This window comes from Anabas testudineus, chromosome 23 (assembly GCF_900324465.2).
Source record: "Anabas testudineus chromosome 23, fAnaTes1.2, whole genome shotgun sequence".
NCBI lineage: Eukaryota > Metazoa > Chordata > Actinopteri > Anabantiformes > Anabantidae > Anabas > Anabas testudineus.
Window position 1 is genome coordinate 4751806 of NC_046631.1, and position 13949 is coordinate 4765754.

The following is a 13949-nucleotide window of genomic DNA, read 5'->3' on the forward strand; positions in this document are numbered from 1 at the left end:
AGTTAACTACTGCGTGGTACAGCTGTTAGCTATACTACATTACTCCACACGTATGGTTAACGGCAGTCGTGCTTCTGGGTTTGAATTAAAGCATTTGCATTATTTCTGCATGTTCATTATGGTAAAGAGCTTCATTCTGGGCACAACCGGTGACAATCAGCACACTGCAAATCTGTGTTACCGCAAGGTCTCTGGGCTGTTCAGATAGAGAGGCACTGGGGACACAATGCGCTGAAATATATGTTGCCTTGACTTTAATTGACTACAATTGGACATGGAGTATTTAGAGATGCAGCAAATTTCTTTCTGCTCTTACCTCCCTTCTGCCATATCCACACACACACACACACACACACAGCAGTAAGTCATAAATGTACACAACACACAAACAGACGACATGACACCGCATTCAACTTCATTTTGTCATATATAGGATTTATTTACACTTTCTATTTACAGATTTTTGTTTCAAAATCTTCTCTGTACACATTTTTAAATTCAAGAACCACTACTCCTGTAAACCCACGCGCTCTAGTATTATTAGATTCTTCTGAGTACTTAAGAGGCAAAAGATGTGGGGGAGGTGTGTTTTTTTTTTTTCTTTTCTTTTCAGTTTGGTTACTTTGAAAATGAAAAGCAGCTGAAAACGTTACTTAAAGATACCCTCCTGAAGATGCTCCAAAAAATGTTAGGAGTTTGCCTCTGTGTGCTTGTGTGTGTGTGTGTGTGTGTGTGTTTCTAGGAGAAAAAAGCAGAGGGCTCCAGCCAGATACCACCTAGGCCATCATCACCATGGAGATGTGTGTGCAGAGAGACAGTGGGTTACAGTCAGACTAATTTGTTTGATTAATGCGTTCGTTTTCACAACGTCTCTTCACACAAAAGGCTGAGTAGGCAGCTAATTCTTATTCGAGGGTTATTATGGCAGAGAAACTCCTCGAATGGTCTGAAAAGAGTTGGGGGGGGTTATTTTTGTTTGGCCCACTCACACATGCACACAGAGAGTACAGTAACTGTCAAACTTCAACATTATTTGTCGCTCCAGGCTTCACCAGTCACCACTGGCATCACTTCATCCCCCACAGTGTTCAATATTAATGTGTGCAATAAGGCAACATGACTTCTTAAAAGCAGGGATTTGGATAATAAACAGAACAAGAATTGACCGTTAGCGAAAACCGGCCGCCTACAGTAAGTTGCTGTTTCTATGACGAGTTGATTTAAACACACATGTGAAGATGATATTGTGCCTAAAGACTGAGGTTAAAGCTACATGTCTCAGGCAAAAGTGAAGCATTCTCAGTAGCTGATGGAAAACAAAACGTGACAGGTAGGCTATGTCTAGTTTGCAGCTATGACTGTGCAATCGCTGTTTGCAGCAGGGGTTTAGTGGCCAACGGGCAAATTTAATGTGGAATAAATACCCAGAGTATTATTTATCAGTTCTTGTTAGTGGCTTACACACCCCAAAGCTAGATGTGCACAAAAAAATACTGTCTTTTCACAGCATATTCAAAACGTCATAGATGTACTATTGCTTGCCGAAATCTAAAACCTTTTCAAGTTAATTGAAAGTAAAAAACATGACTAGAACGTTGCTTCGTGTCTTCAGAGTCAGGCACAACTTTATAGACTTGTCATGTAAACAGCATAAAAAAAAAATAAAACCAAAAAGAAGAACAGAAATATCTAAATTGTTGATTGAAATAATGAATCATACAAAAAAAAAATAAAGGCTTTAGTCTTTCAAATCAGGTGCAGTTTTTCCTTGTCAGGGAGCACAGGAGATATTGGTGCAGATTGTGTAAAATAAATCCCAACATGTGACAGCTCTCACTTGAAAAGCGCAAAAAAAAAAAAAAAAAACACAACTCCCTCCCGCTCACCTTCACACACCTCGCACGTCTTTGCTCGGGTGACAATAATGGATCCTGGCGGAATAGCGACAGGAGGCTTCCAAACATTAACAGCTTTGTGTTATGTCCTAAATGTTTGATAACCGCCGCCACCACAACTCAACATTACACCAATATGGTGCTTCAGGTTTTAGCTGACACACCTCATGTGCACTAACGTGAACAGGGCAACACTGGAGATGTGAAAGAGACAAGAGGCCCTGTAGTGATGGTACAACTGTAGGGACCACGGATTAGTGGGCTGCTCTGTGCATCTCTCGTTAAAGGGTGTGTAGAATAATCACTGTCTGTCAAGCATGTTATGTTTCTGGTGCGTTCGAGTTTAGATCAGCTTTTCCAAGTCAGGTAAAGCTGATTAAAATTGATTTCTCCCTCCAAAATCAAATGCAATCAAGTTATTTAAAGCCGTGATTCTGCTTTATGACATTATGTGTTTTATTTACAGCAGAGGAAAAGTTCCTACTGCGATTAAAAATGCATTTTGAAACTTTAAAAAATAACTAGTTTAGCAGAAGAGGAAAAATGGTTGAGAGAAAATGAAAAACTAAACTGCTGGATGCAAAATTTTAAATGCCATATTTAGCTGTTATCAGAATTTAATTTTGGAATTTAACTGCTTACAGTTTAATTTGACTTCATACTCGTGTAGGTTTGCTATTCATTTCAGCAACATATGCACAAGTGTATTTCCAGTTCTCGCTACCTGTGTTCTTGTGTGTTCTGAGGTAGTCCACGGTTTAGAGAGGAGTAGTACTTAATAGATGTAAGACATGGCCCGTCTTATCCAGACTGGCCTGTGGAAAACCTCACAAGTGGGACTACGTAGCTTTCCTACTGCTAATGTCTTATGACCATCTTTAATGTCGATCAGCGTACACGACTCTCCTGGCCTAAAGCCGCTTACCACTGTTTGTCTCATACTCGAACGTGGCGATGCTGGGAGTGTGGGTTGGGACTGAGTTGCTGTGTGTGATTCGTAGAATGAGAAGAATATGCTTCCCCCTTTAAGACTGACAATCTCTCTCTCTCTCTCTATGTAAAATCCTAAAGTGTTTGAGAAGAACAACTATGCCCTGTGTCCCTTCTGGCACAATGCAGCAGAAACAAAAAAAAAAAAAAGAAAAGAAAAACAGGAGAGGTCCTTCAGGTTGTGTTGTGACCAAGAGAGGGGCTCAGATATGTAAAACATGTAGCACGATGCCCCTTTGCCATCTTTCTTTGTCTTTGCAAACTGAAAAAGGGGTCACATTTCTGCCTTGGGGAACAAAAAAACAATGTATTGCCATGGTATTGGAGATAACAATAAGCAGAAATAAAAATCTTTCTAAACCAGACTGAACCCCAGGCGACGCTGAGCGACATCAGGCCAGAGGCATCACCACCAAACTCCAAACAAGTAGTTCGGTGATGAAGAGGAGGGTTCTGCATTGGACTGCAGGAGTGCACATTTCAGAGCTGATCAGAGAAGAATCATTTATAAAAAAAAAAAAAAAAAAGGCTCCACATCAACATGTTAGAATGCTACACCGCACGTTGTCCCAGTCATTGGTTGATTCAAATCTCTTAGAAGCTGAAAAGTCCATCGGGCGATCGGGGAAAGGGAGGTTAAGAAAAGGACATGTTCTTCCATGTAGGAACAGAGGCCTCTAAGTTCAGTAGACATCTGTGGGGAAGAGAAAGGAGGAAGAAGAGGAAGAGGAAGAACAGAAGAAGGACGGGTGCAGCCGCGGGGAGCCACGCTTCATCATCTCTTGTAGTGGTTGGGCGCGTCAGCAAAGGCAAACTTCAACCTGTAGGCTTCGGCCAGCAGCACGCTCACCTCCTCGTTGCCCCAGTGCATTGTAGGAAGGTTCTGCAGCAGGATCATCAGCCCCTGTTGAGGGAAGGAGACAAACATTTAGAAGAGAGGAAAACAGAAAGAAATACAAAATGGGACAAAAGCATGTTTCAAATTTGATGTACTTTATGCAAAACCTAATAAGGTCATCACCTAGAATCCATTATCGTTTAATATTATTCCATCCATATGTAGAGTTTTATTACAATTAAAATATGGCTCAGACTGGATTTTGGCCTGATACAGCAGGGGAAACAGCAAAACAGAGCAGATGCTACTCTTATTTTATTATTTTTTAGCATCACCTTGTGCACTTAGACACTCTAAGGACTGTATGCAGGCGACAGAGCTGCAAATGCCTCCAGGTATGCAAAAGAGGGCTTGATGTGTACTTGTAGCAAAATGCATCATCCAGAAGTTTCCAATGCGATGTGAGCGCATGTGGTATTTATACTGTGCTATCACTCTACTCTGACGGTTTTGTTTTGTACTATTTCTGGTATCACTAAACGGCAAAATGGCAATGGTGGGCAGAGCGAGTACAATATGTTAAACGAGGCAGTGCTGACCTATCCATAAAATGATACACGCCACGTAACTTTTAGTCATTTTATTTATACCACATTTGGGATTTATTCATGAAGATTTTATTCATGATGAATGTAGCATTTTTGACCTTTCTTTTTCCCCTGTTGGATGAGTGGTGTATCGCATCTGCCAAGACAACAGAGAGGCATTTAAAACTTGCACAGACCTAAGTTTAATGTTCTGTATTTTGTGAGTAACTACAGTGATTGAGTATTGGGATCTGAGTGCTGAGAGGAAACAAATCTTTAAAACATGCAATCTGTAACTTGAGAGCTAAGATTATTTGTTAATATCAGGTGTAAATGGACCTAAAAAACAGTTTTTTGGAAGATAAAAAATCCCAAACTATGTAAAACTAAACTAACTCAATGCAACCAAAGCTTGCTCTTTTGCATTAAGCATCTCACAAAGTACACTCTTTGGGGGCTGATATGTACCAGTCTAATGCCAGTGTAGCAGACAGGCACAGATACACGTGCTTTCTGCCTCTGTGAGTGTGACACAGATGTTATTAACTCAGTCTAAGTGCTTTAATAACAGCTGTGAAAGAGCAAGAGCAAAAAGATAAAGAGGTCGGTCGGGGTTCGGAGGAAAAAAGAATCAGAAAAGAGAGAATAAAGTGTCAAGTGTAATTCTGTGGAGCTCAAGCCTTTGCCCAGATTCTTGTTCTGTACATCACTGTGCGAGTATGAACACAGACAACACACACCCGCGCACACGTACACAAGTTCAATCTCGCCAACTAATGCCTCTCTCTCTGAAAGGGGAATGAGTCTGGTTAGCAGCGAGACAGACTGATTGTGTCCATGTGTGCTATGGATCAGCGTCCTGGGACCTTTCATCATCAAGGCTGAAATCATTGCTGTGACAACAGGGTTTACAGCCAATCATGGTGTTCATTATCACACAGAAGAACGAATTACATCGAATCTTCCCGTGTCTACACTTATGAGACTTCTTAGCAGTTTGCAGCTAAACATCTTAAAGAATGGGACCCCGTGACAAAAGTATTTTGAACACTAGTTAAAGCAGATGAATATTGTATTGCGTGGTGTAAACTTAACCTCTTTTTATTTTTTAAATCAGCACACACCATCCTCATCCTCCTGCAACTGCTGAAAAAGTCAAACTAAACACAACTTCTTGTGGACAGATTTACAGCAAGGAACTGTATTATTTTACCCTCCCACGAATTAAATGGAAGGTGCTCCATTAATTTGTTCTTTCCTTGCTCATTTTTAATGAGCCGGTGAGTTGACCCCAATGACTTCTCAACAAGAAGTATTTGTATTCTGAGTAGGGCTGGAAAAGTACAGGTTTTCTTGAACTAATTAAGCTCAAAGCTGTCAGCGGAGCCCAGTTTGACAGAGTAGGCCGCGTTTCAACTCTGTTTCCTGAATAATGTACAGCTGCATATCAGTTTTGATAGTTGATTTTTTTCCCAGCCTAATGTAAAGTGGAGACGGTGATTGCTGCTTTGACTGACTTTTATGAGCCTCAGGTCTGTCATCAAACATAAAACAGGAATCTCAGTTCATGATCAGAGCGGAGAATATTGCTCTCTCTCACTATTATCAAAATCTAGTCGCTTGTTAATTCTTCATTTTTTGAAAAACACTAAAATAGATCTGGTCCTTTGAGAAGAAGACCTGGACCTTGACTTTGAAAGCTTGACCTAATGACTTCCCCCTTGGTACATAAAGAAGCATTTCTCTGAAGTATTTTCACTCAGGGATGGAAGCCGAGGGAGAGCGGAAGAAAAAGAAGGCAGCCTGATCAGAATTCAGCTCGGTTTTCTCTCATCTGTATTCAACAGAGCATCACTATCAGCTCTCCCCTTTCATCACTCACCCTCTCTCCCATTCACACACAGACAAAATCCAACCGTTTTGCTCACAGCTAACGGACTGCATGTGTTCGGGAGTGGGTGCATGTGTTGTGCATTTATGTTCATGTTATGACGTGAAAACAATCGGATGCAAAAAAAAAAAAGGGTAAACGTCTCCTGCTGAACATCTGACAGGAACGTTGGGTTGAATACAAATCATGAATAACTCATAGTTAGTATTTAGACAGTCGGTGTTTGAACTGCTGCTCAGCTGATCCATCACCACGTGTGTGTTACTGAGTAGTTCATTTACACGTAAGGCAGTAAAAGGTCTACAGTCATTTTGCACTTGGAATCTGTGGCAGCTAATTGCCAATATGAAGCTCAGAGAGATAAAAAAAAGTGTAGCCGAATAACCATTTGGTAGATTTGATATATTCCTAAAAAGAAATAACATATAAATCAGCCCGACAGAACAACTGTTGTGGAGGATGATTTCCTGGTGAAGAAAAAACCCTTCACACCAGGTGAGCTGATCAAAAACACTCTCCAGGAGGATTTACCACAGGATTTATACCACTGATAGGTCTTAAAAACAGGAAGGCCAAATTTGAGTTTGCCAAATAAAATTTAAAAAGTCTGTACAAATCTGGAACAACATCTTCTGTACAGATGAGAAGAAAAATCTACTCGTACAAGTGAGAAAATAAAAGGAAATAGGAAGGGAAAAGTAGTGAGAAAGGATGGATCCAAAGTAAGCCCAACTGGATGAAATTGCTTTGCAATTCATTGGGCGGTGCTTCACAGGGCAGACAGACAATCACCTGAAGAACACTGTGAAAGCAACCTAAGGCAAAGGAGAGGAATATTCTACAATGGCAAAGTGAATCACCCAATCTAGATCCAACGAAACACTTCCTGAAGGGAAGAAAACATCTAAAAACAGGAGACGGCTACAATCAAGGCCTGGAATAGAAACACAACATGAACGTGACTAACAAAATACTCAAACAGACATTATCCTGTATTATTATGTTAGTTTGTGCTAATACACTGGAAACCTGGCCATATCTAAACATTGATGATTTCCCACATTACCCACAGTGGAGAGACAAGAGGAACAATCTGGCAGTTGTATTATGTGATTGGAGAACAAAAAGGGAGATTTGAGGGATGCTATGACCTACAGCATGTTGTCAGGTTGAGTATTATGTCACATGAATGGTTGAGCTATGTCACCAGAAACTGAAACTCTTCTTATGTTGCCCTTATCCGACTGATTGCATGTCATAGCATATGAACATAACGGTAACAGTACAGTAGACTCACACATGTTTAATATTGTGAAGTGTAAAATGGCTACTTCGATACATAATCAATACTATATGGCTTGTTGCAATAGAAGAAAACAGGAAAATAATATGCTCCCATATGTCTTCCTTGCAGCCTGCTTTGACCTTAAAAGCATACAGAAGGATGAGTAGCAGGAAAAATGACCATGGGTTACTGTATCTTTGTCAATTAACAAGAGGCATTAATTTGAAAGACCAACCGCTGTCCAATCAAGTGCTGCTTCAACTGTCACAGTGGTTAGAAAACACACCCAAACTAACATACACATGACACATATGTGCATGAGTGCAGTCATGCATCCTCCACCACACAAGTACACACGCAAAGTGACTGAGGAGCTTCATTAAGAGCATATTTCTGTGTTCTAACCATCTGCCGGCTATCACTTCTATTGGGCTAATGACCTTAATACGGTTTAATTGCATACATCTCGCTGTCAGGGGGGAATGCTGCTCTCACTCCTCTCCACACAGGTGGCAACACTCCATGCTGAGAGACCATGAGTGTCTGTGTGAATGAGTGTGTACATTTGCAGAGAGGGAAGGGAAATCTGTGCAGTCTATAAAATGTGTTGTAGGGGAAGTGCAGTTAATTTATGCATTTTTATTACAGTATGTGTCTGTGTTACAATCAGTGCACAGAAAAATAAGATAAGAGTGTGTGTGTGCCGGTCCTCTTGTTGTGTGTGGGGGTGCTTGTGGATATTCAGGCATGAATATCCATTTATCCCACAATACTAACAAACACATTGATTCACCATTACTGTATACAGTATGCTACAAAAAAAGGCAATTAGCTCTCCATTTCCTACGCTTGGCAAGGCTTAAAGTAGTTAATGGCTATTGATACAGAGGGGAAAGTAGATTGTCAATAAAGTCAGTTCTAAGACTTTTTCTTTAAAAAGAGAGCGGTTACACAGAGAACCGAGGCCACAGACTACTGAAATGTATTCACCGTGTCCATACATATTGTTTTAACCTGCATCTGGCCAAGGTGAGCTGATTTAATACAGTCTATCCTCTACTTCACATTTATAAAGCTGCACATGTTTGGAATATTTATAGTGGCAGTGGTGCTGATCACTCTGTAAATAGCAAAACTTTAAATTTAGACTGATATTTAACATTGAACAAGTTAAGCTTCAAATTGAGTCAGAGAGAAATATTATTTTAGATACAATTAACACACTGACGGAGGTAGTACTGCTTCTGCTGCGAAGCGCGCGCACGCACACACACACCTACACACAAAGATAAAACACACAATTAAAGCCCACTCTGCCTGAGAACCAAATAGCCTGTTTGCTGGCAGAATGAGGTGGTGCTACATGAAGTGAGTACAATGAATGCCCCAAGTTGTGCAAGGTGCCTTGCTGCGTTTCCTCTGGTGTTGACTGCATCTCCCAGCAGAGAACAGCTAAAGCCCTGGAGAAATTAATGGGTGGGTGGGGGTAACTGGTGTGGTGCTCACAAGTACTCGTGTACAAGTATTTGTAGCTAAAAATGGCAAATTGTCTGTAGTAACTGTTATATTTCTTTGACACATCATTCCACCTCCAACCTCCTTCAACCAACACATCTACATGTACACACGCTGCTGCACACACACAGATTGTCACCTAAGAACACAAACACTCTGGGCTGCTGCTGGTGGTGGTGGTGGTAATGGTATTTTGTAGCACCCTGAGGTGTAATGGGCCTAGGCGCTGCTCTGTCGGGGCCATTAGCTTGCTGTAGTTCATATAATTACACAAAATGGGCACTCTGGCAAACAGTGGGTGCTAATGTAGGAGTGGGGCCCTGTAGTATGTGGAGGTAAGAGAGGATAGAACAGCCAAGTTCTGCTGTGAAAAGGTTGGATGGTAAAAAGCCCAGCCGATTAATACAGATTGGTTGTGATGCTGTTCTATGAATAATGTGGTATTTCTGTTGCCAAATGAACATGTTAAGGAAATTGTTTTTAATAGATTCTGTGTGACAATCAACACACAGCAGAGATGATCAAATTGGTTTGCACGCAGTTTCCAGAACAAGACCAGACTGTTCCAGTGGTTTAAACAAATACTTGCTCAGAGTTTGAAAAAAAATATATTATTATAACTCATGTTTGGAGATAAGACACTACAGCCAGTTAGCTTAGCTTTACATAGAAACTAAATAAAGCAGTAGTATAGCTCTGTCCATAGGTCAGAAAATCCACATACATCCACCTGTAAAGCTCACTGATTCACATCACAGGCACAAACCCTGATAAAGCAAAACTTCCCATTTTCACAGTTAGATTTTTCGCATGAATTAACAGCAAACAGTTAATGTTAATTAGTGAACTATAATTTCTAGTTCATAGATTCTGTGAAAACCAGGCAAGCTGTTTTCCTTTACTTCCAGTGTTTAGGCTAAGTTAAGCTAAGTGGCTGCATGCTGGAGCTTTATATTTATCACCAAATATGAAAGTTGTATTGATTTGCTCATCGAGTGAATGCATTTATTTGGAAATGTCACATAACCCTGAAAACTACCTACAGAAATCTGGACAATTTTCTTTTTTGACAGTTTCTGACTTGTTCAATGTGCAACAGCTCAGTATAAGTCTATGTTTGTGGCAAGAAAACTAATTTGCAAAGTCCTGATATGTTCTTCACAAAAGGAAAAGATAAGGAGATGTGGGATGTGAGTAGAACCTTGGGTAATTTAAATATTGTGGGAGTGTGAATGATATTAAAGTATGAGAGAATCGATGACAGATTGGCTGAAAGCTTTCAGTAAGCATGAAACCATAAGCGTGGGTGTAAGTGTTGAGGTTATCATTTGGGTAGTCCAACCTCTACTGACACCTTATAGAAAGATTTGCTTTAATGGTTTTAATTAAAACGAGGGAATATGAGACAAAATGGATATTCCTCTATGAGAAAAAGAATCTGGACGTGTTTGTGTTCACACTCAATGGGCTTTTTTTTTTACCAGTTTGACAAGTTCATAAACTTTGCACCGTTTCAAACGTGGAAAACTATTTAGAAGTATATAATACAATCCACTGAAATAAATGTATACTGGTAATCTATGCTTGCAGAATACCATGTTGTCCACTGTGCCATAAAACTGTGAATATGAAACATGCTAAATTCTATTTAAGAAAAACGAATTCCTAACAGTTTGACTACAGCCTTCACCAATTCAGAAAGGTTAATGCCATTATAATCAAGAGTCCACAATCCCTGAAAAAACCTAGGAGCAGAAATGCCTGGATTCATACTTTGACTGCATATGAGGGAATTTAAATCTAAAATTTAATATTTACGTCTCAGTTCGTGACCCAACCCATTCCTCAAATCTCTCTTTTCTTTAAAAAGAATCTATTCCTCCCTCTCCTCCTGCTGCGGTAGTCTGTTTATTCTTTACAAGTGGGTCGATATTGCTGTTTATTTGGCATTTTTGTGTCTTAACTGAGTTGGGGGGGGTGAGCTGGGTTGGGTGTTTGCTGGTGGCTTATGGGCTGACAGAGCAACTTGTGTTATTCTTTTATCTTATCTGGCAAAAAAAGCCATAAAACTCAGACTCTTTATTTGCCTCAGACAATGATAATGTCAGTAATGACACTCGGACAGCAAGCTACTCACCTCATTGAATTGTTTTGAGTTGATAAATGCCTTTAAGAGACTACTGGCAACAGTATCTTTATGCATTGATCAACAGAGCAATAACAAAACCCAGAACACCTAATATACAACCGTGTTTGTGCACAAAAGCACACACACTTTATGTCTACCCAATGCCATACCATGACTGATCACTACCAACTTTTCAAGAAGCTTTGGTCATCAAAATTGTACACCGTAATAATTCAGCAAACAGACCCACACAAGTTAGCCTTAAACATGCTTTAGCTGTCAGTGATGGAGTGTGTGTAAGTGGAAGGAGAGCAATGAGAGAAGGATGTCACTGAATAAAAGACAAGACGGGGTGGAAGGCTACATAATTACTTCTACCACATTAAGCCTTCTGTTTCCGAATCTTTTTTTTCCTATTTTCTCCCCTTGCTTTGGCACAAATAGATTCATATGCCACATCAGGCACGGCACTCAATCAGCGGGGTGATTATTAAAACTTGTTTACTGGGGGTGGCCTTGCCTCACTTTCAACACTACAGACTACAGTGCCATCCATCAGAGAAACTGCAAAGCCTGGAGAGGATCTGCTTGATACAAGCCAAGATTGGGAAGTAATGTCTAGGGGAAAAAGAGGTGGTCTTCTCATGATAAATGGGTGAAAGGTATAGCATTAATCAGGGGAGGGTCCCAGCTCTTTACAGGACATTATAGTGATCGTAATGATCTCAGTGTAGAATCACATCAGAGACTCTATACTGTATATGAGAACAAACATGCACATGGTAGTTGAGAAACAAATCTTTACAAATCATTATTTTCCAAATGTCACCTTTAGTAGTTGTCAAATCAATTTTAAAATATACTTTCACAACTTCTGCAGTCCTATATGTCTGCATATATCTTATACAAGCTTGGCTTAACTTGTATAACAAGTTCTATTACAAATCATATTATCATTATAATAAAATAAAAGAATAGACATGCACATAGAATGCATTACAATATTAAGAATGATGTTTTTGCAGTATGGGAATATATAGACAACACTATTTACAATATTCTGCAGCATTTGTGTTGGCACAGTAAAACATCTAGAGTGACCAGATGTCCTGATTAAATAGTGAGAGTTCCAATTTTCAAGCATTTGTCCTGGCGTTGTGACAGGAACGCACTTTGTTCTGATAATTAGACCGAATGGATTTCAGATTTGTTTTTCCAAAAATAAACTTTAATAAGAGATCTTTGGGAAATGTGTCACCAAGTGAAAATGGTGCCCTAATCAGGACAACGAACAGGAAGAGGGGAAATTATAAACATCAGGCTATGTAAAAGCCACAGACAGGTAATAGCAGTGTTCTAAATGGAAAAGAAAAGATCATTAGTGCAGTGGAAAATAGTGCCAGTGAGGTGCAATTATAGTCAGACTGAAGGTCAGACAATCAAATGAACACTTACACTATGTGCATAACACGAACATATTTCTACTGACATCGTTCAAGAACCAAAGTAAGTTAATTGCATGTCCTCATTTTACCTTATTTTGACCTAAACACATCACAACTGGGCACATGTCAGACTATGCTGGGATGTTCTCCGTTTTTTCCCCATACATATTATTGTATGATCTATATGGATTTGACTCTAGTACATTGTGTGCAGATGCTACAATTACTGAAATTAGGACACGTGCAAAATATCCAGCACATGGAGACCGATAACTTTGCTTGCTAAAATTTTAACTTTTCATCTTTTACAGTGATTTTAATACACACACAAAAAAATTCCTAAACAAAGCTGAGCTCCCAGTCACAGTGATTGAAGTAGTGCTGACATTTCCCAAACACTCTGGTTCCTCTGGAGTGCCCTCCTTTTCTTTATTGCCAAGGCTGCCTAACCCAGAGCGTTCTCCACACGTAACTGATCTGAGGACAGACGCTGACATTTCCAAAAGGTCCACAGTTTTTCACACACCATTAATTAAAGTGAAAACAAATCTTTGTCTCCCTCCTTCACCTCTCACTTACTTTCCTCACTACAGCTTCCCTCCATGGATTGGGGAAAAAATGTGCAGTGACAGTGAGATTCCATTTACACAGAACTAATAGCTTTGCATTTACATAAACGCTCGGCCTCACATTAACAATCAGGATGGGGATCCTCATGACGGAGGCTATTCAGCAACACTTACTAATGAAATCTCAGGGAAACAGTATTAGATGGCCGTGACCAAGAGGTTACACTTATGGCCATGAAATCCGTGGTGACAAATAACCCGTTTGAATTTTGTTTGTGAATGGACACAAATGTGAGCTTGTCCTTGTGAGTCTGTAGATTAGTTCTGCTTGACCTTTGACATTAAAACATCCTTGAGCAAATCAAAAGAAATTGTATGCATTAGAAGAGCTGTTACACTGTTAACCTGTTTATTGCTATTTCATAGTGTAAATGACTTCTGATTAATAGAGAATGTTTAGGGCATATTACTGTATGTGTACTCATGTATTAATGAGTATTATAAGAAAACAATACAGTACAATAGAGAAGCAGGTATACCACATGCTGACAATATATTTTGTGCACATAGAAAGTATGTATGTGCATGTAGCTGCTAAAAAAAAAAAAAAAAGCAATGTAATATTTCTGCAGCATGCACATCACTGCGTGCATCAAAACATATGAGCTCTACCATAAGTTCTACCATGTGTGCTGAATTATTTATGACAAAAGTACAAGTCTTATTTCAACAGATTTAAAAGAAAGGCAGAGGAAGATCTCTGCTCAAGCACCAGAAAATACTACAAATGTGAGAGGATGGGTACA

General features: G+C 39.7%; 1 protein-coding gene across 1 annotated transcript in view; it reads right to left on the reverse strand.

The window, feature by feature from the left end:
* Positions 1-408: 408 nt before the first annotated feature.
* Positions 409-13949, reverse strand: part of tbc1d22a (TBC1 domain family, member 22a) — a 100717-nt gene continuing 87176 nt past the window's right edge. The window contains exon 14 of the mRNA XM_026361597.1: positions 409-3789. Within this exon, the coding sequence (XP_026217382.1) occupies positions 3661-3789 (129 nt within the window). The 3' untranslated portion in view covers positions 409-3660. The remainder of the gene's footprint in view (positions 3790-13949) is intronic.